General features: G+C 41.4%; 1 protein-coding gene across 7 annotated transcripts in view; it reads right to left on the bottom strand.

Moving 5' to 3' along the window:
• The window catches only part of FAM13B (family with sequence similarity 13 member B), a 65,132-nt gene that overhangs the window by 21,610 nt on the left and 18,006 nt on the right, over positions 1-25,516 (bottom strand). For 5 of the 7 annotated variants that reach the window (XM_019535153.1, XM_019535155.1, XM_019535156.1 and 2 more), the window contains 6 exons: positions 25,115-25,327; positions 21,210-21,387; positions 20,628-20,772; positions 18,823-18,983; positions 5,008-5,160; positions 3,010-3,142 (listed from right to left, as the gene is read on the bottom strand). In XM_019535153.1, coding sequence (XP_019390698.1) covers positions 3,010-3,142; positions 5,008-5,160; positions 18,823-18,983; positions 20,628-20,772; positions 21,210-21,387; positions 25,115-25,327 — 983 coding nt within the window. The remainder of the gene's footprint in view (positions 1-3,009; positions 3,143-5,007; positions 5,161-18,822; positions 18,984-20,627; positions 20,773-21,209; positions 21,388-25,114; positions 25,328-25,516) is intronic. The other 2 variants (XM_019535154.1, XM_019535157.1) reach the window with 2 other exon arrangements.

Consider the following 25,516-nt stretch of genomic DNA (forward strand, 5'->3'; position numbering starts at 1 on the left):
GTTCTCCTCTGGACTCTTCATTTACTTAAATGTTCATTTACTTAAAATGACAGCTTGTACCACAATTGCTTTTTTTTTTTCCCCTTGTGGAAACATGGTCTTAAGATTTGACAAACATTAATTTTGAACCTTATTTCAGAATTTAGTCCTACAAAGGCTCAGACATGCGCTTCAGTTTAGACCAATGTTTCCTAACCTTTTTCACCATACGGCACACTTACTTGGCCTCTCCCACCCAACGGCACACGGGCCGAACATGGAGTGGGGAGGAGCCGTGAGCGTCTGGGGCGTGGTGAGGGGCGTGGCTCCAGCCCAAAATGCCGCAGGACACCTGGACGTGCCTGACGGCAAACCCACGTGCCACAGCACACCGGCTGGGAAACACCGTTTAACAGCAGTTATGTCCAAGTGTAAATTCTCTCAGGGTTGGGACCTAAATTGGCAATACTCCAATAAGACACACAAAGATGTTCTGGCCTTCTGGCATTTGAGAACTGTGGACCTCGCAAACGGTTTGAGGCCATCAGCATAGATGGCTTTGAAAGTAGTTCTATCTATGAGTTACTGAAGAAAATAGTGCTAATTCATAAGTGATTTTAGACCAGTCAGATTTGCTAATGCTCAGCCTGCATGTTACCAAAGAAATCAAAACATTAAGGAGTTAACATCAGAGAAGCCCCTTCCTCATATACATTACATTCTGAAGGTCTTTGAATTAAAAATGCAATGGAAGAAGGAATTACTAATCTGCTAATGAAAGACAGATGGCAAAAACCATGCCTCTTCTAGTCAGGCTTCTTTTCAGTAGATGTCTTGCAAGCACAGTAATTCCACCTGCTGTACAGATAATGAACCATCTGGCTAGTTCCAAGACCAAATTTTGTCAGTTTTAGTTTATGTCTGTCAACAGCAATTTATTAAACTTTTTATTGAGAGATTTGGTATTAAAACTTAAGGAATCAGTATTCAGTGGAGTATTACTTAGCCAAAAGAAAAATTTTAAACAATACATATTGACGCACAAGCAACGACAAAGAACAATTAAGCGATATCATTTTAAGACAGCTCAAGTAAATTCCCTGGGTTGCTTCAGAGTAACTGAATGACAGCAGGTTGGGCCAAAAACCAGAACAGCATAATAGATGAAGAACTCAGATACTGGATTGTGAGTAGGTTTTATCAACTGTACTACTGTAGTGCCAAGAGGATCCAAGCAAGGGGAAGGACCTCATTATCTCAGGCCCTATGGGAACATGCAAGAGTCTCTTTGCTCAGGCATCTTACAGCCTAGGATTATAATAAAATGCAAAACAGAGATGAAGACTATATTTGTAGATTACTACCACCTGTTCACCACAGATCCAGTCAGTGTTAGTTTGGTGGTATTTTTAGTTACAAAAAAATTATTCAGAATTATTTGGACAGATGACAAATGCCCAAAGCGACAATACTATGTGCTCTTGCATATTATCATCAGCTGCTTTGAATCAGTAACTGTTTCCCTGCTACCAAGTTTCCAGACCTGTGGAAACCTGTGTACTAGATCAGGCATGTAGTGCAGGACCCAATACCCAGCATATGGGGGTGATACAGGGCCCTATTCTGGCAGACAGTGCCAGCACAAAGCCCAATCCTAGCGTGCAGGGCTCGGTGGGGGTGGCATGGGACTCTGGGGTCCCAATCCAGCCCGTGGACTTGATTAAATTAAGTGATACTCCTAAACACAAGGGATATTGATGTTTTCCTGTGAAAGCAGTTAGCACAGTTCAGGATTTTAAAAAGTTCGGGAATTTTAGGATATGCACAATACTGTGGCACAAATCAAAACTGGACGGCATCTGAAGCAAACAGTTCTTGAACATAAGCACTTTTTATAGCGCTATGCATCTGTTCTAATTTAAAGTGTTGGTTTCTCTCTTTCAGTGGTGTGAAAGCAACCAATTCAAGTGTAACATACAACAGTAAGATCACATTTTAAAAGTTTGTTGACAGCTGATCTGCTCCAAAGTATTAAAAAACAGGTTAAAAACTGCTTTCTGCATTTTAACCTATTTGCAATATTTTAAGTGCTGTTTTTGAGCTGAACAGTACTAGGAATACAAGGCACTGTCTTTAGGCAACAGAGATTGAGAAGCTGCTTCAGAGACTGTAGTATGTCATAAAGCAAAGGAACAGGTCCCCACCACAAAGTCATCCATGGCAAGCACAGGGAAGTATCAAAGCTACTGGTGTGGCTAGGAGAACTCAAACACACTAATGACAAAAATTTGCCTTCTTTCCCCAACTACTCTTTCTGGTGCCCAGCACAAAGTAAAGTCACGCCTGCATTCCAGCAACAGCAGGCTCTAGCTGGGGCGTTCCCAAGCATGCCTGCCTACCATGCTCCCACTGACACGCCAAACCCAGTATGCTGATGACGCTACTCCAGGGTCATCCCAGTGGCCTCACTCAAAACACTCTGGAGAGCAAGCCCTCAGGAGTTGCCACAGTGGGACACCAACAGAACGACTAACATATTTCTGGATTTGGATGTCAGCAGCAGCAGGCGAGTGAAGTGTGCTCGTGCTACCACCACGCTGTTGCCACCGTATCAAGTACATGCTGGCTGGCCCACAGGTCACCTTCACAGTCCCCCCTCATGTCTGTTAGCGAGGAAACAGCTGCATCATCTTATTCCAGCAGTCTTTCCTGACTCATGTGCTGGTACAAGTGACCTCATGCCCGATCGTGCACAAACCTACCCAACCAACTGGGATGGCAGTTTCTGTAAAAGGAAGAAGGTAGTAAAGGGAAGTCTGAGCCACTTAAGTTGCAAACAAAAAGAGAAGTGGACCTGTGCTACTGCATTTTAAAGAGACTCAGGTCTCGTAGAAAAAGCAAGCGACCTTTGACAAGGCAGGACAGCAAGTCAAGCAACCATAAATAAAGACCCACATCTCCTGTCCAACTCTGTACTCTAACCAGAGGATTCTGCTGCCTAACACATAGCAGAGTATCTATTCATCTTACCTGATCATCATCTTCCTCTGTAACAGAGTCAGGCTGTATAACTTCATTGTCTAAATCAGCGCAAACCAGCGTTTCAGAACAGTCTCTTGTGTTCTCACAGCTATTATCATCATTACCTTTAGTAACATCATCCCTAGGAGATGACAGCAGACAAACTGATTAGAAGGCCTCTCGACAGCTTTACGTTTTCAAGTTTTTGAATTTATTTAAAAATCCTCACATCTTAGGACTACCTGAATCATAAGCGTAGTGAAGATGGCTACCAAGATGGGTTGAAAGTTTAACAAGCATCTTTTCCTTGCTTAATTAAAGCTTTCTACCCAATATTAAGCTGGTTTGGGGTAACGTGTTCTTTTGTTGTGTTGTGGCTTTCTGCATTACAAAACTACTCCTTTGCTTCCATACTTTATAGGATTTGGATCACCTCTTGAAGGAATATTAATCAGTCAATGTCTACTACAAATCGGTCTGTTAATCCTCAATAGTTTGGTTAATCAGAATTGTTTAGAAATGTAGCCCCAGTGCCCCGAAACTTGAAACCAACAGAAATTTAAGATGAACAAAATAGCCTTTAGCCTTGGGAGCCATCCATTAACATACTTTGGCTATTGCAAAAGGAATAGGCTTATGACAGGATTTGGGTGACTACATGACTTTGCTTTATGGACATTCTAATTTGGTCTAATTTGTTTTGGAAGAGATATTATCTGTGATTTTTTTGAAACTTTTTATAATAAATTACTTCCTTCTATCACCATTTCCTGCTACAGATCAGAATATTTTAAACTTGGAAAATGTCTTTTCATAGTGGTTTGGATGAAGAACTTCTCTTCCTTTATTTTTCAATCTTATATGTCATTAAAACCCAGAACCACCAAAAGTATTTAGACAGCTTTACAATTCAGTGAAAGATCTCCAATTAAGAGCCTGGTCAAGGTTCCAAATGATGCTTCTCCAATCACCGCACTTATGACTCAGAAAGATCCCCATCAAGAATGACGTTTTCTCAAATGGAACCAGGTGTGCACCCCCTCCCCTCCCAAGCTCCCCTCCTGGCACCACGGCCACCTGTCCCGAGAACAGCCCAGCCCAGCCCAGCCCCCTGCAGCAGCCCACCCTCACCCCACACACAGATCGGGGACACACACCCCTCATGCTCTCCTGGGGTGTGTGCAGCAGCGGGAGCCATCCCCCCTCCCCTGGACAAGCCGCGGCTCTGTCCCACACCCTAACCCTGTTGTGCACCACCTGTCCCTGCCTTAGCCCCAGCCCCACTCCCTCCCCATAGGCAGAGGAAGAAAATATGACTGGGGGGGGCTAAACGCATGAGCGTACCACCCCCCCCAGCAGATAGGTCTGTCGTGGGAAAGGGGCAGGGGGTGCAGATCAAGGCCCCTGCGATGAGGGAGGGAGTGGGGCAAAGCCAGGCAGGGGCTGGGGTGGATGGGGCCCCAAGGTCAGGTCAAGTTGTGGGACTCTGAGCCCTGGCGACTTGTCCAGGGGCAAGGGGGGCTGCTGTGCACACCCCTGGGGCAGGCACAGTGGGCACGTGCCACCCCAATGTGTGTGTGGGGTGGAGGCAGCTGCCACTGTGGACTGCACTCCACACCCTACTGCCGGTGCCCCGGGGAGCAGCGCAACACCATGTGCCTCCTATGCACTGGCTAAGCCACCTGCCCAGCAGTGGGAGGTACATGGTGTCACATGGCCAGACCCAAACTATTCTGGCATAACTATGAGATATATATATTTATTTGCATATATTAATAATGCATTTAACATTAATTAGTGTAGCCTGCCTTATATCACATAATTGGTAACATTAAAAACAAGAAAAAAATATAAAAGGGGTACATGAGCTGAAACTTTGAGATAAAAGGGGTACACTTGTTAAAAAAAAAAAAAAAAAGATTGAAAACCCATGGTTTAAGGAAGTAAGAATTTAAAAAGCAAATCACTCCTGAGTAGCACACTGTGCATATAAAAAAAGCGTCTTACTGGTTGTTAGATCCTTCTTCTCTGTTAACACTTTTTGCTTCATTGTTACAGACCAGTCGGTGTTGCTGTAAGTTTTTGAGATCATGATCTATGCTGCTCTGCAGATCAAAAAGGTGCTGTTCCACAGCTGCTCTAATTGTTCTTTCCAAAATACTAACAAAAAAAACAGAGAATTCTCATTAAGAAAGTGCCTCATTTTCTCTGCATCAATAAATCTGTGCATCAAAAAGCAGAAAAATAAGACCCCTAATGAAACAGACAAATCTTGGTTCCCCAATAGACAAAGACAATGCCCAAAACCCCAAAACATAGCTAGTCTTTCAAATAAGGAATAACTGGATTAAACAGAACTCGTTTGCTGTCTGCAAACTGATGAGAAATGTACACAATTTTATCATTAGGTTGCAGTAAGATGTAAAGGCCTCAAATGAGTTAGGACACCACACACTTATCAGTGAGAGCCCCCTACCAAAATGGCTTGTAGTAAGACAACTTGGAAGGGGGGGGGGAGGCTATATACACTAAAAAAACTGCATGAGTTAATAATACAAACCAACTCTGTGAGCAACTGTTAGACAACCAGCAGAAAAAAATAAACACAAACTTGTAAAGAAGAGCTCCCAGGTAGGAGTCACAGGGAGTCACAGTTTTCTTCTCTTCTGTTTCACACTTGCCTGGTCTGGAATTATTTGCGTTGTCTTTACCTCTGCAATTATATTTGCAACCCCTGCTGAACTTGACTTAAATAGTATTAAACTTGAAGTTGTTTAAAAACAAAACAAAAACACAACCACAAGTCTACTGGGGAAAATGCAAGGCCCTACTGACAACTTTAGAATTATGTCCAAACTGATAAAGTACCCATCCAAAGAAAGCAAAGGAATACAGAGACAAGACATAGGCACACCGATACTGTCACACCAGAAAAACCCACATCCACTCAGTCAAATCCACTAAACACAAATACAAAATGCAGCAGAACTGAATATTCAGTACTAAGAGTCTATACATAACCACTGCAGTCACATGCAGTCCATCTCTACCGAAAGCAGGGATGCCAACTGCGGTAGACTGAAAAGCAGTATACTTGGATACAAGCTTTTACGCAACACTTCTACTTACTCTGCAGAGGCAGGCAAGATGCTTAGGGGAGAGATATGCGCACTGTAATAGAGAAAAACTGGGTTACCTTCTGAGAAAGGACTTTCAACACCAAAGAAGTAGTCTGGAAGACAATAAAACCGCATGCAATTACATCAGCTCAAATAAGTAAGTACGGGCACAGAACAAATTTGAACACACTGATCGCTTCCAGATGAGTATGGCCGTGAGGTATGTGACACTGCAGACATCTGCGGAGCAGCGTACGCTGGGGCTTGCCGGAGCTTGGCCAGCTGGAGCCACACTCCAGCTGCTGGCCAGGCTTCATGCACATGCATCAACACCGCTGCAGCCCCAGGAAAGGCTGCTGGGGCCAGCCTCCCCTGCCCCACCTGGGGAACCTGCCACGTGTGCCAGAGTGCACATGGCACGGGCATTCCCCAGGGACAATTAGTGGCAGCATAAGGTATGCCACCACTAATCGTCCCCAGGGAACCAAAAGTCCACACCCCTGGATGTGGCCACTGCCTACAATATTGGTCTGGGGTGCTCGCTCAAATCACAAGGTAAGCAAGGCCAAAACTTTAACAGCATGGTCTTAAGGAACATCAATGCATTACAGATAGAAGTACAGCAGGGTGCCACCTCAGAGACTAAGTGTTTCAGAGAAGTAGTTAAAAGGTGCAACCCTGGTTTATCTTTTGCTTGACTTCAGACTAACGTAGCTAACCACCTCTCTGCTCACCAGATAGCTGGTGTGGCAGAAATTCAACTGTTATGAGTCTCTTAAAAACAGATATTCCATAATGTTATAGAGCTATCAACAACTGAAATGCAGTCTTTCACATATCAATCATTTGGTCTCAAAATGGGTCATAACGCCTTTGCACAAGGAAGCTGCTGCTCACCTATAGCCACAGAGCTAACTCCAAGTTATTCTGCCCACTGTCCTCCACAATTCACCAAGACCTTCTTCACTGCCTATCAAACTGTTGCATAATTTTATTTTGCACCGTTGAATTGATGTTTTAGCACATCCTAGACACAGTCATTTAAGATCAGACACCCAACCTCCAACAGTTTAAGACTAATTTGTCATTTCAAAAGCACCATGAGATCTCTGGATATCAGAGATGCAAGATACTAAAGACGCTGTCGGTAATTCAGAGTTACATTTGAACAAGATGCACTCCAGTCAATCAAATATCACAAAATGTTCTCTTTTACAGATTTACTAATTGGGAAGCTCTGATTTTGTTCGCTGGTGTAGATATGCTTGCTTAAAAAAAGAAAAAAAAGGTTTTGAGCATGTATAAATATCCTTCCATATAGCGAATTAAATGCAGAGCTATGCTGTATTATAAATGCCACTGGCAGTCATGGTCTTATCAGTCCTTTTCCTTGTGTAGAAGAAAAAGATATTAAAACTTCATTTCCATTAAAAGAAATGGCACTTGTCCCCATCTCTGGGCATGCTACACATACAAAACAAATCCAGCAGCTATTCCTGACCACATAACAAGGGAGCCAGTAATAAGAAGAGATTTAGAAATCCACTTTTAAATAACAACCTGAATGTTCAGTAAAGAATTTGAGGTATTACAGGAAATATTATTACAGCCCACTGCCATAACACTAAAAAGGATTTAGCTACAATGTTTCTTAATGTACGTGCAACTGTTAGCTAAGACCACCATCTCCCTATTTATCTCAACACAGCTCAAAGACATCAGGGGGCGTCCGGTCCAGACTTACCACTGCTGGCCCATGCTGAGAGTTTTTATTATCTACTCCACACGTACTATCAGACAAGTTGGTAACTGGCTCCTCACAATCTCTAGTCCCTCTCCTCCAAACACACACGCACATAAAAGGGCTTTATTTTCCTTCTACGAGGATAGCACACTTCAAAAAACAAGGATGGAAGGACAGAACTTAAAAAGGTAGCGCTAAGAAAGAAGGATTTTCTTAAATTATTTAAAATTTCTTAAAAGGGGAGATGACTATATCATATTAGCTCAGGATATTTTAGTGAAAGTTATTCCCAACGCTTAGCCAGCACTAACGGTCCTAAGGTACACTCTCATACAGACATTCCTGTTAAGCTTAAGAAAAATTAAAGCACATCTACCGACTTCAGGTATTTAGGATCAAGCAATATTTCCAAGCCTTCAAATACTCTCATCTCCACTCTGTTTAGATTTCAAATTTATTTTGAAACAGAGATACATTTCACGTTCATTTAAAAAAAAACCAAATCCTGCCATTTTCCTGTTGATAAATTTCATCTTGACAAGTAAACTACGAAGCAAAACTGACACGAGTTTGGGCTGGTGCAGAACACCCAATACCACAGAGGTCTGACATAAGCAACCATGTCAATGAAGGGATTACATGGAAGCCAAACAAGGGGTACTATCTAAAGAAGGCTTGTCCACCATGTGGCCCACCAAGCCATTTTCTGTGGCCTGAGGTCCCTCGCTCGGGACAGGCGGGTGGAAGAGGGGAGCTGCTCATCCCTGCGGGGCTGGGCTCGGCTCACGTGACCTCCCATGTCATGTGAGCCGGGTCCTGTCACCGCCCAGAGGGCTGCGTGGCATGGGGCTGCCCCGGCTGCACCTGACAGGACCAGCTGAGGACAGCGCTCACTTTTAGTTGTCTCCGGCTCGGCCCCTTGCCCCGGCATCCTGCCCGCCTCCCAGGAGCCGCTGGGCTCGGCAGCCGGGAACAGGGCGCAGTGTCCGGCACAGGCAGTCAGTAGGGCAGTCCCGGGAGAGACTCAGCAGGCAGGGTCCTGGTGTGACCTCTGCAGGGCGCGGTGGAGGGAGCCAGTGTCCACCAGGCCCCGTGCTCAGGGCTCACAGTGCTGAGGCCACTGGGGTTGTGTGCCTGTGGCTGGGCACCGTGGTGAGCCGGGCTGTGTGGGCTGTGGCGCAGCAGCCACCCCGATCCGGCCCCCCTTGGGCAGCGCCGGCTCATGGAGCTGTGCTGCTCAGGGGGCCTGGGGCAGGGAAGGATTGTTGCTCCCTGTGGCTGGGCCGGGCACTGTTCTCCTGCCGCCGCGGCTGCCTGCGCCCTCCTGGGGGCCATTTGCCTTCGCCGCAGGGAAGCGCGGAGGAGAGGAGCGGCCCGTGTTCCCCCAAGGCCTTCCCTCTCCAGGAGCCGCCCTGGGCAGACAAGGCCTGAGACCCTGCCAGGCTGGGAACTGGCTTTGCTCCCCCAGTTCCACCTTCCCCCGTCTCACGTGTTGGCTGGGCCCCAGCCGTGCCTGCCCAAGCACTGCCAAGACTTTGGGCAGCAGTGTTGCTGGTGTGGGCAAGGCCTGGGGAAGCAGTGGCATCAGCGGCCCCTTGGCCTGCGTGACAGCACCGGCTACAATCGGTTTGATCACATATTTTAACATGGCTGTCAAATATCTTCTGAGGCTGCTTTCAAATGGTGGTCGTAGTAGAGGGGACCCAGCTGTTGGGATGGCTGGTCCAGGACATAATTTGCTGTAGTTTGTCACTAGCTGAGCACAAGCTGTGAGGGTTTATGCCAGCTTTGCCTTATTTCAGGCTTGTGCAACATACGGCCCATGCAGTGATAAAATATGAATACGGCTCGCTGGCCCACTGGGTGATAAAAAGTTCATGATCTGGCCCCACATTCAAAAAGGCTGGACACCCACGATCTAAAATACATCACAGAAATTGCCGTAGGAATTAGTTTATAGGAGTAAAGCAGAAGTAGAAATTTCAGACATCAATACATGTTTCAGGTAACTAATGCTAAATAATGTAAATACTTCACATGAACAAAAGAGATGAGCAGCAAGGTTGACAGTATGAGCAAAACACTTGGGGGAGGAGGGCAGAAGGGACACCAGCACAAGTGCTGTATTATGAAACTCTGATGACATGGGATCTTTAATATTCTCACAGAGGAAAGGCTCCAAGCAGGACTTTATCCAACCACCTTCAAACAGTAAGACGGTATAATCAACATTGTTGGGATTCCAAAAATCGATGCTTTCGAGGAGTCCGATTTGTTTCAAACGTGACTCTTAGACTACCAAATCCTCCAGGTCTAACAGACAACTTTTATGCTGCCCGATGTAAGACTTTATATCATTCATTCAGTCTAGTGCTCTTAATACACACCTGGGATGCAACAGAGATCCTCAACAAAAGACATGCATTAATTAGCACTGCTCCAAAGCCTGGGGAATCCTCCTACTGCTTATGAAATAATGTTGCTTCTTCAACTCTCATACACACTTAATTGCTAAAGTGATTAAAGTGTGGCAGTCAGAGGAAAATATACTTAAAATTAAGAACCCGGTACCACAGTCCAATAATGTATTTTATACAGTCACGATATACATTGCACCAGTCTTAATGCAGAATGACACAGCATTACCAAGAAAAGATAAATATCTTCCTATTCAAAACTGCTACCATATTTTGGCACCTCTCAGTCCTAATGATTCCTTCTGTCCCTTTTCTCCTTCCTGTGCATAGCCCTGCAAAAAAGGGCAACTGATACCCAAAAATACCAGCAACTAGCCAGGGAGAACATATCAGATTTCCCTTCATGCCCTTTATTGACTCCATTTAAGCTTTTATAGCCTGTTATCTTCTGACCAGCGGTAACATTACTGCTTCAAGACATGTAAAGAGGAAACGGTACTCTTATATAAAAAAAAGGCTTACTTAAAATCATACCTAAACTAGTATTTTTAATTTATTTACCTGTGCAGCAGAACTTTGCAGGCCATTCTGATTATTTTTGCTATTCCAAATGAGCACTTGATATAAAAATGCTTCATTTGAACAACAATGAAGTCGGATGTTGGCTGCTGTTTATGCATACTGCCTGTTTGGTTTCAATAGCTGTTTGTCAGACAGTACTTCTGTAGCGCTGCACTAAACCCTGCAGTCTAAATAGAAAGAGACTGCAACATGAGGTCACAACTGACTCTAAGCTACCCAATCAACATTTGCAAGCCTTCCCACTGTGTACTTCACACTTTTTAATTCTGGGAGTAAAATGTGGGCATACATTTGGACAGTAGGAAAGTAACAAGGGGTCCTGTGCAGATATTCATCATCTACTTACAGCTAATTGAGACATTTTTGTTCAGTAAGCATCTTAGCAGCAAAGACAGACAAAAAATGCATTTATTCAGCATGGTCTACTCCTCAACATTAAAGGGCCCTTTTAAAATTGCACCTAATGTAATTAAAACAACACTACAGTTATAAGGACAGAGGAGCTGCTTTCTCTGAATATAAAGCAGATGGTTGCAGAACTTGCTCTCCTTCACTTTTCACCTTTTTACGCCTCTCGTCTCACTTTGAAACCCTCACAGAACGCACACATTTCACAGTCATAAAAATGGAACGAGCCTACAACAATTAAGATGAATGAACTGCAAAAAAGTAACATTGCTAGTATAACTGGTGAAAAATGAAGACAGCTGCTGAAAATTCAGCATACTACCAAAATAGGGTTTGGTTTGGTTTTTAGTGATTATCTCAATAGCTTCTCTTTAAAAATCAGTTTGGAAAAGTGAGTTTGTAAACACTAACGCATGAAATCCAGCAGAGAAGATAAAGTGCAGGGATTTTTCACTTTTTAAGTGAAAAGGTTTCTGATGATAAAGCAAACACTGCTGCCTCTAAATATGTAGTACCAATGAGTGAACAACAGAAGAAGTGCTCCTCTGCTTGGGGAGCAGGGGTTATTAATCAAATATTACCGAAATTTTAATCTAGGTGCCATTTTCTAAGCAGTCACCCAGTCAGGCTACATTACTACTTATTGCCCATGTTATCAAATACTGTGTATCCAAAATGGGATTCCTCCTATTCTTCTTCTTTTAAAAAGAATGATGTTAAGTAGACACATATTACATTACTCAAATTATTAAAATCTATTAAAATCTAAAGGTGGCCTGTCACTCTGTACTACAATAAGCAAACCATAACCAGATGCAAGTCATTGGTTTGAAAGGTTCTTCTTTTAAAAGAGTTTCTTGATAGGGTTTTTTAAAAAGAGGGTATTACATACAACAAATACTGCAGTTGGACAGTCAACATCATCTGTGCAACTTAAATTCACCCCATTCTGGTGCATATGGTCTATGAACATAACCGTATACTATTTTTCCCCAGATGCAATGGAAGAAAAGGATTTATAGCCACAAAATAAATTTTATTTATATATATATATGTGGATTTAAATAATTTTGCAGCTTTTAAATATATATGCCGCAAAATATTTAAAATCCACATTAAATAAAAATAAATGCGGCACCTGACAAAGAAGTCTCATCTTGATGCAATTCTTCAATGCAATATTTAAAGTAGCTAGCAAAATACCTCTCCAGATATCTTAAATCCATATATAATATTTCAGAAATGTTAACAAGTCAATATATAATAACATGCAACACCTTTTAAAGATCTTGTTTGTCCTTTAATAAATCACTTGAAAATACCCTGTCAGTTAAAAAAAAAGACTAAATTTAAAAACTGAATTATCAGAGCTAGAGCTTTGAAGATACGTACTCAGATTGCCTTTGCCCAAACAATCTATCCATTAGGTCCAATTAGACCATATGTAAAATGCAGCTCTCAGTTTCCATTAAAACTGCATTTATAAATGTACAATATGAAAAATGGATTTAAAAAGACATCTGTGAGAATTTAAAATCACTACTAAAAGGTTGAAATAGTTGAAAAATTCTTTAAAAATAAAATTTTAACTTTTACCCAATGTTAAGCTCTCTTGAAAGAAACAAGAATTAGTATTACTGATTCATTTTTAATTAATCCTAAACTTAGTAACAGATTATATTTGACAGTTAAATTTAACAGCCTGAAGAGCAATCTCCTATCACATTTTCTAATTTATTTATACTTAATACAATAATTTTAACCCTAGTTAGAACATTGTATTCCTTGAGGTAGAAACTAAAAATGAGGTTCTCTCTCTCTTTTTTAAACACAAGCAGCTATATGATTGTCACACACTATAGCAAGCATAGCAAATCCCATTTCAGTTACAAAAGTAGCATGCTTTCCACTTGGTTGTTTTACCAGTTTTATTAAAGTGAATGCTTAAAGTTAGGACAGTAGGTAGGTATCAAAGAAGTGACACTGTTAACCTGAACCTAGTCAGTTTTGATGAGACAAGAGTTTCAGGCACTCAAACTTCTCTTAAAATCTCCCTCTACAGTTCTGGTTTTTACAATCCGTTTTCCTCTCTAAGTGTTTTCTTCTTTCTTCTGTTGGTATGTAAAATGCCTAACAAGGAATTGACTAGAGGGAGGAAACTGTAGAAGCAACTACAGGCAGCCCCCGGACTTACACCACAATTGGTTCCTGAAAAACACATCTTAATTCAAAGCTTAACTCAGAACCGATTTTTCCCATAGGAAGCAATGTTATAAATGGGAGATTGGTTCCTGAACCAAGGCCCAATACCCTGTTTTCACCAAAAATAACCCAGAATTTTGTACTCAATCAATTATAGCTGAGTAGTATAGCTACATTAATGTATTTATAGTGCACCTAGATTTATAATGTATGTAAACAGCAATCATACTGATTTGGAAGAACTTCTTTGAGGTGACTTTGCTGGACTTTTTGAAGGGCTCTTGGCTGGAGTCTTCTCGGGAGCTTTGGCTGCTTTCTTAAAGAAAATGTTTGGAGGAAGTTTGGACAAATGTTTTCCAGGGAGATGGATGATGCAGAGAACTTGTTTGCTGGTGTGGCACTGCGTTGCATCAAGCATTGTAAATTCGAAACGGATGTCAGAAAGTTGACACAGTGTCAATTTAGAAACGATGCAAGTGTGAAACGTTGTAACTCGAAAAGCTGTAAGTCGAGGACTGCCTTACATACAGAAATGCTGTAAAACCCATAAAGTAAAACTGAAATAGAAAATACCTTACAGATTACCTATAGGAACCTACCTGTTTTCCAGACAAAAGTATGATTTTAGGCTGGTGCATCTTCTCTTTAAAGTGTCAGTGTCAGTCTTAAATAAAGGAAGATTTTTGACTCCAAAACTCTTCTCTTGTTGAACTCTAGATATAAGTTTTTCATATCTATATCATTTTAAAAATGTACAATGGGGAAAGAAGCCAATCTTTAACATTCTCTCCCACTTTTGGGGATATTTTGCCATGCTGCACCTAAATTTTAGTTCTAATGTGCCAAAGAGCAGTGTGTGACCACAACAGTCTGCCCAAAGGAACCTCTTTGTGAAAAACATAGAAAAAGTACTAGACTGGGCTGGACCATGGATCCATCTAGCCCAGATTCCTGCATCTCTCAGAGACAGAAAACAGATGCTAAGGGGAAGAGAGTTGATACAAGGCTTATCCACTGATCTTGTCTGCCGCCCCTCTTTCCTTGCTGCTTCCAGCATTCAGAGGCCTACAAAATCCTAATAATCAGCCTTAAATACCATATTTCATACCCACTGATGGGTCTTTGCTGCATGAAACTGACCAATCTTCCTTTGATCTGGTTAATTTCCTATCCTCCACAACAATGTGACAATGGGTTTAAGTTAATTACACACTGCATGAAAATGTACTTTGTTTTAAACCTGCTTACTAACAACTTTGTCATGCGTTCTCTACTTCCAGTATTGAGTGAACGCAGCTCGTTATTTTATAGACCTCATTGTATCCATTCCCAGTCATCTCTTCCTTAAGCTGAAGAGTTCTACACGTAGTTCCTCCTCATATTGAAGCCTCTCCAGATCGCCAATCATCCATCCTAGTTGCCCTTCTCTGTAAGTGAATGGCCAAGAGCAACTGCCAAAGTCTCGGACTTCATTGGAGGTTCCCCCTGTTCGATCACCATCAGACCCAGCTTGAGGAATATTCCTCTAGCTGTTAAATTTTAAATGGTGGATTACAAACTCAGTGTCTAAGTGTTTGCAATCCCTACATATGCAACTACTATAATGTTACATTGCAGGAGCACCATTCAGCACTGGGATAATTTTATTTAAATAGAATCTTTATATACTTTGCCAACGGATAAAAAACTTGCCATACCATAGCCAAGTAGGAAGTGCATTCAGCAGGAAAGTGAATTCGCTCCTGAATGAACTATACTACAAAAAGAATATCTGACTTGCCAAAGGAGGTAAATTTCTAAAACCATCTTTTCTTTGTGTGTGAAGCCACAGTGGCGAATGGGACCCTGGGGACCGGGCAGGGAGTGGGACAGAGCCACAGGTGGCTTGTCTAGGAGATGTGGGTGGGGGAAGCTCCGCAATGCTGCGCACATCCCAGGGATGTGCCCCCCTAGATTTGTGCGCATGGTGGAGGCAGGCTGCCCACTGCTGGCTTGGTGCTCTCTGCCCTGCTGCCTTTGCCCCAGAAGCCACGCACTGTCTGCATGTCCTTTGCCCATTCAGCGGCAGTAGGGGAAGCAAGTTCTGCCTCCTGCCGCCAAGCAGGCAGGGGACACAACGAGGCTCCTGGGGCAAAGGCAGCAGGGTAGAGAGCCCCGAGCCCACAGTGGCCAACCCACCTCTGCCCTCACCCTATTTGGTTCCACTCCTAGAAGTGTCCCCCACACTTACAAATTGGAGGTGGCAGCACTTGAACTAAAGCTGATTTGACAAGCCTTAATTCAAGCGTCCCCGCTGCCATTTTTAAGCACAATGACGCTGATCCCCTGGATGAGTCACCTGCAGCTCTATCCTGCTCCCCACCCCAGCCTCGGGGGCCCGTTCACCACCCTGGCTAGGCAGCGCCCCCAGCCTCATTCCCGCCCACACACTTCTCCCCTTCCTCACGCCCCCTCCCCTCCACAGACTTACCTGTAGGGCGCTGCTCTCCACACTGCCCAGCTGTGCTCCTGTAAACTGGTTATCAGATCAGTATCGACCAATATGTCTGATGAATAATCGGCTATCAGTATCAGCCAAGAAAATCTTTACCGGTGCACCCCTAAATACGCGTACGCTGACGATGCTGCCATAGTAGCCTAAGGAACTGACATGACGCCTGAAAAACATACTGAGCACTGACATAGTCAGTCAGCGATGAGTTCCATCTCCACAAGTGGAGCTTAAAGTTGAGTATCAACAAATCAGTATCATCACTCTTCCACCTGGACAATAGTCCAGCCAAAAGCATGCCTGCTCTGATATTCAGCAACTACATTGTTCTCTGTGAGAATACTCCGACCTACCTAGGAGTTGCATTAAACTGTTCTCTCACCTATAAACAACACGTTCAGAAGGCCAGCAATAAAGTCTCTGCACAGGTAGCTGCCTTAATATGTTTAGCCAGCACCACATGGAGTGCCAACTTCAAAGGGCTCAGAACTACTGCACTTGCAATAGTATACACCCCAGCAGAATATTATGCTCCTGTATGGTTCAGAAGTTGCTGCATTAAAAAACAAAACAAAAAACACACAACTCAACACTGTACTTAACAGTGCACTGAGACTCATAACAGGCTGCACAGCTCACACAGAGAAGTACTGCCTGTACTCTCAGGCATTAGACCTACTGATATAAGATAGACCCTAACATCATTACGGGCAATAGAGGCAAGAGACAACTTAACTGAAGACCCAAACAGATAAAGGCTTAAGAGTTTTAAGAGTCATAAACCAGGTACTTTTACACATGTAAGCGCCACAGTGCCAGATGCTTTGAAAAGCAGCTGGCACTGCATTGCTTGCAGTTGTATAAGTAGTGAAGTGCGCGTCAGCGCTGAGAAAATGGCAGTGGCTTTTGAACTAATACGCATAGAAAGCATGTTTAGTTCAAAGGTGCACCGCCATTTTCTGTGCACCGACGCGCATTTCACTGCTTATACAACTGCACATGGTGCAGAGTGGTTCACATCAGCTTGCATGCGGAGCAGACTCAATTAATCACAGCTGCTCCAAAGTAGTGGACCTCTGGCATGTCGCAGGGCAAAAAGGTATGTGTATAAGAGCCCAAAGCAAGCAACCTCCTGGAAGAGACTGGGGATGCTGAACCAAATGTATGGACAGCAACAGAGTGAGATGACTGCTGGGAAAGGTAAGACCTGTTCCTACAGTGTTTTATACCAACACCAAATGAGTCACCTATTGGGCACAACCTTGACAGAGAAGCATGGGTCAAGCTGAAAGGGAGATCTAAATATGGACACTTCAAAACAACACCTTGTAAGATGAACATCTTGGACAGCTTCCTGTGTGAATGCAGTGTCCAACAAGCAGCGGAGCACTTAATTGAAAGCTGCAATCTTTACAAAACATCTAGACAGGGCTCATGGCATCCGCACATTGAGCAATAATACCAGACAGTGGCTTACAGATTTTGAAGTTGATATCTGATGCCATATGAAAGAAAAAGAAAGGAGATAAAAGAAATTCTCTGAAGACTGAGTATAGCTCAGATCCCCTAACTCTAAGCGCTGTTGTTTAATCTGCAAAAATCACCTCTTCAAGACAACAATTAGAATAGATATGAAGTTCAAGAAGATTTCCCCTGAATAAAACTGTCATACTTTTCTTCCTCCAAGTTTTAGTACGCAACAGCTTACATTATGCATCATGTAATATCTGCATTTACAACATAGGGGAAATGTGTATACTCCTAATTGAATCTGAACATCTACATTAAACAGACCATTAAAAGGTTGCAAACAAGCAGTCAAAAATTAAATTAGGAAGAGCCAGAACCAGAACATTTAAGCTGCTGTACAACCTTGAACATCTACAATATAATACAGTCTTTAACTAGTCTTCCTTCTTCATCCCAGCCCACCACCACAGCTGACGCCCCTTCTTTTTCCTGCAGCTCATCATTCAAATCTCAGCATTCGTTCATGCTCAACCACCTCACCAGCAAGTTCTCCTCACTGGCCCAAAGTCCCCATCTCCCTGGCTGTATTTGTACCATGTCAGATATTTAACTGGTAATGTGTAGTATGCCTTGAGCCTTGCCTGGTGAGTTACTAACAGCTCAGCAAAATGGTGAAAAGCCTACATTAAACTAACATAACTATTACTTCCAAATACCTGCATAGTCATGTCCCCTCTGTCAGAAAAAGGGGGGGGGAAAAAACTGTTGCTAGAAAGGAACATTTTTCAAAGACATCATGTGCCAATTAAGAAAGACCTGAAAGTTTTTTCCATCATTTTTATATCTAATTTCAGCTGTTTATACAAACCCTTAGAAACTTCTTGATGATTTCTGCCCACAATCATATAATCAAAACAATTAGCCTTGGATTTCTTGCTCAGTCGGCAAATAACTTTGGCTTTCAAATAATTGAATGTATAACACGCTGGTTTTCATGAATTTTGCACATAAAAAGGAAGAGGCAAAATGACTTTGGCGCTACCAGTCTCTAAAGATTCTCAGTTGTTTCCCAAGCATTCACTCTCAAAAACAAGTTTACATCTTCATTAAAATGAATCCAGAGGAAAAAAAAAGGAAGGATCGTAAGGTTAAATTTGCATTCCACAAAATCATTCCTGAGAAAATTTGTGAAGAATAATTTCATCAGGTTTTACCACCACTACTGCTCTAACAGGCTAGAAGTCTCATTTAATTCCAGTGTCTGTAAAATGAAGTACAACAAACCTGAAGAGTGTGAAGGTTTCACAAATACTACTCAACAGCACATTTACTACTGAAGTGGTGATAATAAAAATGTAAAGCATAGTCCCTTCTTTGGTATATACTTACCTTGTTGATGCTGTAACACTACTGGATTCTGACAAACTCTCCATTGTGCCTAGATGTACCATATCTGGCCCTTCATCAGGTTTCTCCCTGCTGTCTTCTGGAAGTTCTTCAGACTGCTCAAGCTTATCATCTTCCTCCTCTTCCTCCAAAAGATCATTTATCTATAAAAATATTAAATGTTTGGAGCACTACAAAAAAAAATCCCACAGCTGGAAACTGTGTGTTGTTACAAGTTCAGAACAAATAGGTTTGTGCACGAAACAAAGAATAGTTAGTTATAAACAGGTGGCCTCAACGGATCCATGCCTTCAAAAATGAAACTGTAATAAAGAAATTTAAATAAACTACCAAAAATGCTTTCAGAATACAAATTAAAAGCCCTATAAAGTAGTAAATCAAAGCATTTAGAGTCAGGGCTTAGCATCTATTTCCTGAACCTGTCAAATCTGCTGCAACACTGCATTTGCAAGTTTCCACACCTGCGAAATAGAAATGGGATAACATTCATCCATTTCACAAGGTGTTGCAAGGCTCATTCATTCATGCCTGAAAAAACACTTTGAAATCCTTTGATGGAAGGCAAACAGAAGTCTATACATTTTATGATTTTCATGTCCTGAACAATTTTTTTCTACACCTGCAACAGCATAGAAGTTACAGGCTTCTGCCATGTGAAAAAATGTACAAGGTGAGAATGTTAAAGTGTGCCAATTAAGCAAAAGTATGTGCACGATTTGCTTCATTTTTAAAACTGAAGCATATTTCCCTAGTAAGTTGCTTCTCTAAATTGTGAATTGGCTGAGCACTTTAAGGAAAAATATCTGCTTCTGTTTGACTGGTACAACAATCTTGCTTTTAAAAGGGGCCTGACAATCCTTTCCCCAAAATACTAAATTAATTCTTTTCAACTTAATACACAGAGGTACAACTGACAATAAGCTACTTGAAACAACAAAAAATTGTTTAATCAAATCAAACTAATGACAGTGGATACTATTATTATGTCTGATTTCAAGTTATTTTTGCCAAAAACAAATGAATGCTTCAGTAATCAACTCTCAAAAAGCCTACTCAATATATCCACATGCGCACAGTAAATAAAAAGGTTTCCATAAGAAACAAGGTTTAAAGTAAGTTTCTGACAAATTATAACTGTGGGAAATCACGATGGGTGGAAACTTTTAAAGAGATTAAGTTTTATTTGCAACTATCCTGACTCTAACCATTTCTTTTTTCTTTTCATTCTGTTTTTTTAATAAATCTCTCCTACCTTCTGCACACTGAAAAGAAATTACCATGTGCCATGTCCACAACTGGTAAAGTGTTTTCTATTTCTACAATACATAAAATGAACGGATCATGTCTACGTGACTATTTTGGGCTGTTTCTCAAGTTCGTGTGCACACGCTCAACTGGCTGCCCTACAGACCCGACAAATGCAGGCGCACGTTCTTTCCAGGGTATGTTCTGTTCAGGAAAGCCAAACAAGCATGAGCATTAATGATGGGGTGAATTAAAGAAACAAGTAATAGGATGGATGAGTGAAATGATCCATTTTGGTTAATATTACTTTAGGAAAAAAATCTTGTTAAAAACACTTCTACCAGAATAATACTTGGTGTCTGCTTTAGCCTGGATTTGGATCTATTATTAAAAGAGATAAGTAATACTTGAAACAGTGTCATTATAGGAGATAATGTACATGTCCACAACCCATGGGCTATTTAATACTGTGATTTTAGTTCCAATTGTGTTGTAATTCCAGTTTTCCCTTCAAGAACAGACTAGGAAACAAAAACACTCACCTGCTCAGTTATTGAACTTAAATCATTAGTAGATGAAAATTCTTCCTCCTCATTCTCAAAGAATTCATAGTAGTTCTCCAGAAGTCCCGCCATTATTCTGCTAACTATTTCTTGTTCTTTCAGATCCTCCACATCTGTGTAAACGCTAATAAGATTCCAATACCATCTTAGTTTTAAAAGTTTGAATTCACCCAGTTACCCTGTGAATATTTTTGTTATCAAAGATACCAGTTTTCTATTTTTTTCACATGTATTTCTATTCAGAATGACTGCAATCAACTCCATTTGGATTACTACATTGGGAGAAGGGTCTTATAACTTTGATTTGGATAGTTTACACATGAGTAGTAAAGGAACAAACACTGGGCTAATTAAAACACTTTATAAATAAGTAACACATGGTATTCCCCCACAATACAAATGATGTATTAGTATATAAATAACTCCCCTCCAAAGTTATATTTTATACTGTGTTAAACAGCATGCTTACAACATATAGAAGCAATCTTCTGACAAATACAGCTAAAACATAATTATGCAGTCAGTCACATGCAACTACACACACTGGTATAGCTAACTTACTGAAAGACATCTGGGCCAAAGACTGCAGCCAACGAACTTGCAGACCAAATTTCTTCATGATGCGATGCTACATTGGCTAAAAATCTACATAGAAACTTTAACAAACTGTAATTAACAGGCGGAAGCTGCTGCAAAAGGAACCGCAACTTTCTTCCAAATTCATCTTCATTATTATAATCTGTAAAATGTAATAAAAGGATTTTAATATAAAAAGCTCATATGCTACACATCTAATATTACTTGTATTTATCAACTTTTGACTAAAACAAAACCACTTCATCTCTGAAGTACAAAGAAAAGTTTCATGTGACAAAGGAGGTCTCAAGATTTTAATTTTACTAGTTCAGCCAGGGAAAAAATGAAAAAGGGGGGGGGGGGGGAATCTATCAATCACAAGTCTGGAGGAACTTGTAATGATCCTTATTAGCAACTGACATCTTCCCATGGGTTGCTAAACCCATCTGCCCCGTTTCAGTTTCCAGATCCATTCTCCCCTTTCTGCACTTGATGAAACAGGATGACTTTCATATTTTCTTCTACAACTGTTCTCCACCAATGATTCCAATGACTAAACCAGCCATACTGTTGTGTGGTGCTGTCAGCTGACTTTGCCTTGCTGCAAAATGGATTTCTGCAAAGTACGTATAATCTATACTAACAGTTTCTCTTCTGCTGAGTAAGGCACTCTACCTAGCAGGTCCAACTACCAGCTTCTCAAGTATTTCTCCACAAATCCCTAAACACAGCTGCACACCTCCACAGCACAAGAGCTAGCCTTTCTTCAGTTGTGCACTTTCTCATACTTGAAAATATTTGTGGAGGATTTCAATCAGATATAAGAGAATATAACTTTCAAAAGCCACAATGAACTCTAGCAACTTGTTAAATTATCAGTATTCCAGACATACAGGTTGGAAGGGATTCCACATTCATGCTTCTCAAGGAAGCCCCATTTACAGACAGGAAGTGTCAAAAAAGAACAAGAATAAAAAGGGAGATAACTTCAGTCAGGTCTCCCTTGCCTCTCTGACAGAGAAAGACACCACTTCCCTTGCCATGACCTCCTGAAAGTTTTGCTATCCTAGCTAGGTAAAGAGAATATCTAAAAATTGATAAACACCGTCTAACAAGGCAAGAGAGAGAGGGAGAAACATTGGCCCCGAACATCAAATAAGTAGAGGCAGAAAGCACTTCTGCGTGAAGACACAAGTACAGTAATGCCAGCCAGCAGCCCTGAAAGGTTTTTCTCTCTGGTTCAGAGATTGCATAGCTACAACATTTGAATCCATATGCAACAGGATACAGAGGAACAAGTCGTCTCACTGTTGTATTAATATACAAAAAGCTCAATAAAATGCTAATACAATCTTTTACTATACAATCAGTGTCACACTAGATAAGTGGGGGGGGGGGAGAGCAAACCAAAAAAATTCAAAACACTACCTCCCCCACAAAATCAATCTTTGCCCTTAAAAAGTGAGGCAGACAGACAAAACAACACTTCTGCCTGTCTTTACCAGTTTGCCTTAAGTCTAGGTTCTAAAAGCAGAGACCTAAAGTAAGAAAGTACTTATCTGTAAATGAAGTCCTTTGAATGTAGTCCATGGATACACACTTCTGGGACACAAGGCCTATGGCACCAGGGTCAAATTCACACTTCAATTAGTAAAATCACTTGCCTTCGAGGAACCACCATCAGGCCTGCACAGAACGAGCCTTGAAGGGTATATATGCCACACCTTGTTATATAACTGCAAGCTGTGCAACTAAAATATAGGTGTGTAAACTAAAGCCTAGAGTTGCACAGAGAACCGGCAGAAGAGGAACAATGCTATACAAAAAACATGCATCTAAAAACACTAACACTTGCCAATAATTTCCTTCTCCTAAACTAGAACTGATCTGCTTTCCTGGAAACCAAGATAATATGACTCCATTAATTTAAGCATAAAAAAACTGTCACAAGCCATAGACCCAAAGTAGAGGAAATCACCCTAGATAAATGCCATGTTTCTTAGTAAGGAAAATGTAATATCTACGTTTAAAAGCTTCATGAAACTGCTCAACTTCTCTTTTTAAAAATAGAAGTTACATGTTCTTATGAGTGTATATAAGAATACAATAAACCAAGTACAAAAATTCTGTGCCAACACACACAAAAGCAAATTATGAAGGACATGGGAAACAGAAGGATAAGACATATAGGGATGGTAATTATGCCTTTTGAAAAACCACCCTTTTCCCACACAACCTAGGTAACAAATCTTTCCACAATCATCTGTTCCAAGGGGAAAAAATACTGAGATCTGCACTGCAGTTTTACATGTTGCATGATAAATTCACTGTTATGACAGCATAATCAAGTAAATTTCTAAACTTGGGGGCATAACTGTGAGAAACTAAGGCTCTCCTTATCCTCATGATTCTTTCCCTTTAAGCACCTAAATGTTATGAGGCATTCTTTTGCAAGGAAAAAAAAAAAAAAAACGAACTTGATCTACAATTTTTCCAGAATATTTGATTCACAGTTAGCTAGCTAGTTCTCTTGAACTCAGAAACAATGAGTCAAAGCAGCAGCCATATTGCATATCAAATAAAATGTCTATTAACATATTGGTCCATTTCTAAATTTGCGAAGTTTTTTCAAATATTTGTACACAAAGTCTCATCTTTTAGACAACCACCAGTTAGCCTAAGTCACTAGTTACCACCCAAGGCAACTTAGCATTGTGTATAAAATCAGCTGGTCCTCAGTTGCTATTCAACAGCCTCTCCATGTTTGAAGTTTCAGTGAAAATGCAGGGTGGAGACAGGGAAATTGAACCACCTTTTCAGCCCTCCCTCAAAAAAGACAGGCCCCGCCAAGTCAGCTGTTGAGGTTTTACAGCAGAACAACACTGGAAAGCTTGCACTAACCTGCTTTGGTCATAATAAAAACCAACTCTACAGCCCTCGCAGCCGTAACCACTAACTCTGAAAAATATTCTTGTCACAGCAAACTTAACTGGACAAAAGCAAAAAACCCAAATACTAGAAAAGAATGACTAAGGGACACAGCGAGAAACAACTTTCATGCTCCAGCTGATGCCACTGAGAACTAAAGAAATTACCAGTTATGTTACAAGGTGTGGTACACTGATGTCTACATACCCTTTGAGGAACGCACAATGCGTTACTAACGGTAGTGCTGCAAGACAAAAGTTTTTACTAGTCAAGTTATGAATTAACTCCAACACTACACAAACACAGCAGAGGCCAAAAGACCCAGGAGAGTGGATACATATAGACAAAATTTGTGAATTAACCGGTATGTCAACATAGGGTGAAAGTCTGAACAGAAAGCGTTCTACGGTAGACAGGAATAAAAAAACCCAGCCGCAACAGGCTGACCACAACTTCCTGTGGGAATGAGGTACAACTGAAAAATATGCTAGAAGGGCATAACAAACGTCACACTTGTAGAGGGTCTGCTTTAGGTCCTCTTTTCTGTTGCCACTGAAACCCTGCAATATTCCTGAGTCACGAACAGATGGACCATGTGCAACTGGTGGGAAGGACAGTACAGAGAAAAAAGGGACTTCCATAACAATTCTCAGTTCATCATCACTGAGTAGGAAATTAGAATACTCAAGGTTGGATCCAGTGGCTCTGTCCACTGCCCCAAAATCCATTTACAGAATCAGAGAGCCTGGAATAAGGTTAATGTGGAAATATCCTGAACAGAGCCTAGCTATTCTGAATCTTGTGCAAGGAAGAGCAAACTACATTCAAAATAAATGTCTCGTGATGACCACATGGTTACATGGAACACCAAAGAAATCCTCAGTCACTTAAACCTCTTTAATTAGTGGGGCCTTAAAACCAGTTGTTATCACTTAACCTCCATGCAAAATAGTTCTCATTACCTTGATAAAGTTGCATCAAGTGTATATGCAAGCTGCCTGGGATAACCGGTTCTGGAAGTTCTTGAAGAAAAAATCTAAGAAGGCTAATAGCTGAGGGTACATCTGCTTCTTTAACCAGGTCCACATCTTCTCCGTTATCGTATCTTTGCCGAAGCCACTCCACTGTTTCAGCATTCCCATTGACTTGAAAAAGTCCTTCTTGTTCCAGACCTCCTAAGTTAATAGCAAGTTGCAAAAAATAAAAATCTTATCTGAGATGTCATTTATCCATTTTTTTAATGAAATACTGTAGATAGCTGGAGACTCAGCACTTTTACCAGGCAACTACAAAGCAGGAAATTTGCTCCTCCGGAGTCTCTCTGAAATTTGCCCCCCCTCCAAATCAAAACATATTCTCATATC

The sequence above is a fragment of the Crocodylus porosus genome, unplaced genomic scaffold (assembly GCF_001723895.1).
Source record: "Crocodylus porosus isolate Cpor-Errol unplaced genomic scaffold, CroPor_comp1, whole genome shotgun sequence".
NCBI lineage: Eukaryota > Metazoa > Chordata > Crocodylia > Crocodylidae > Crocodylus > Crocodylus porosus.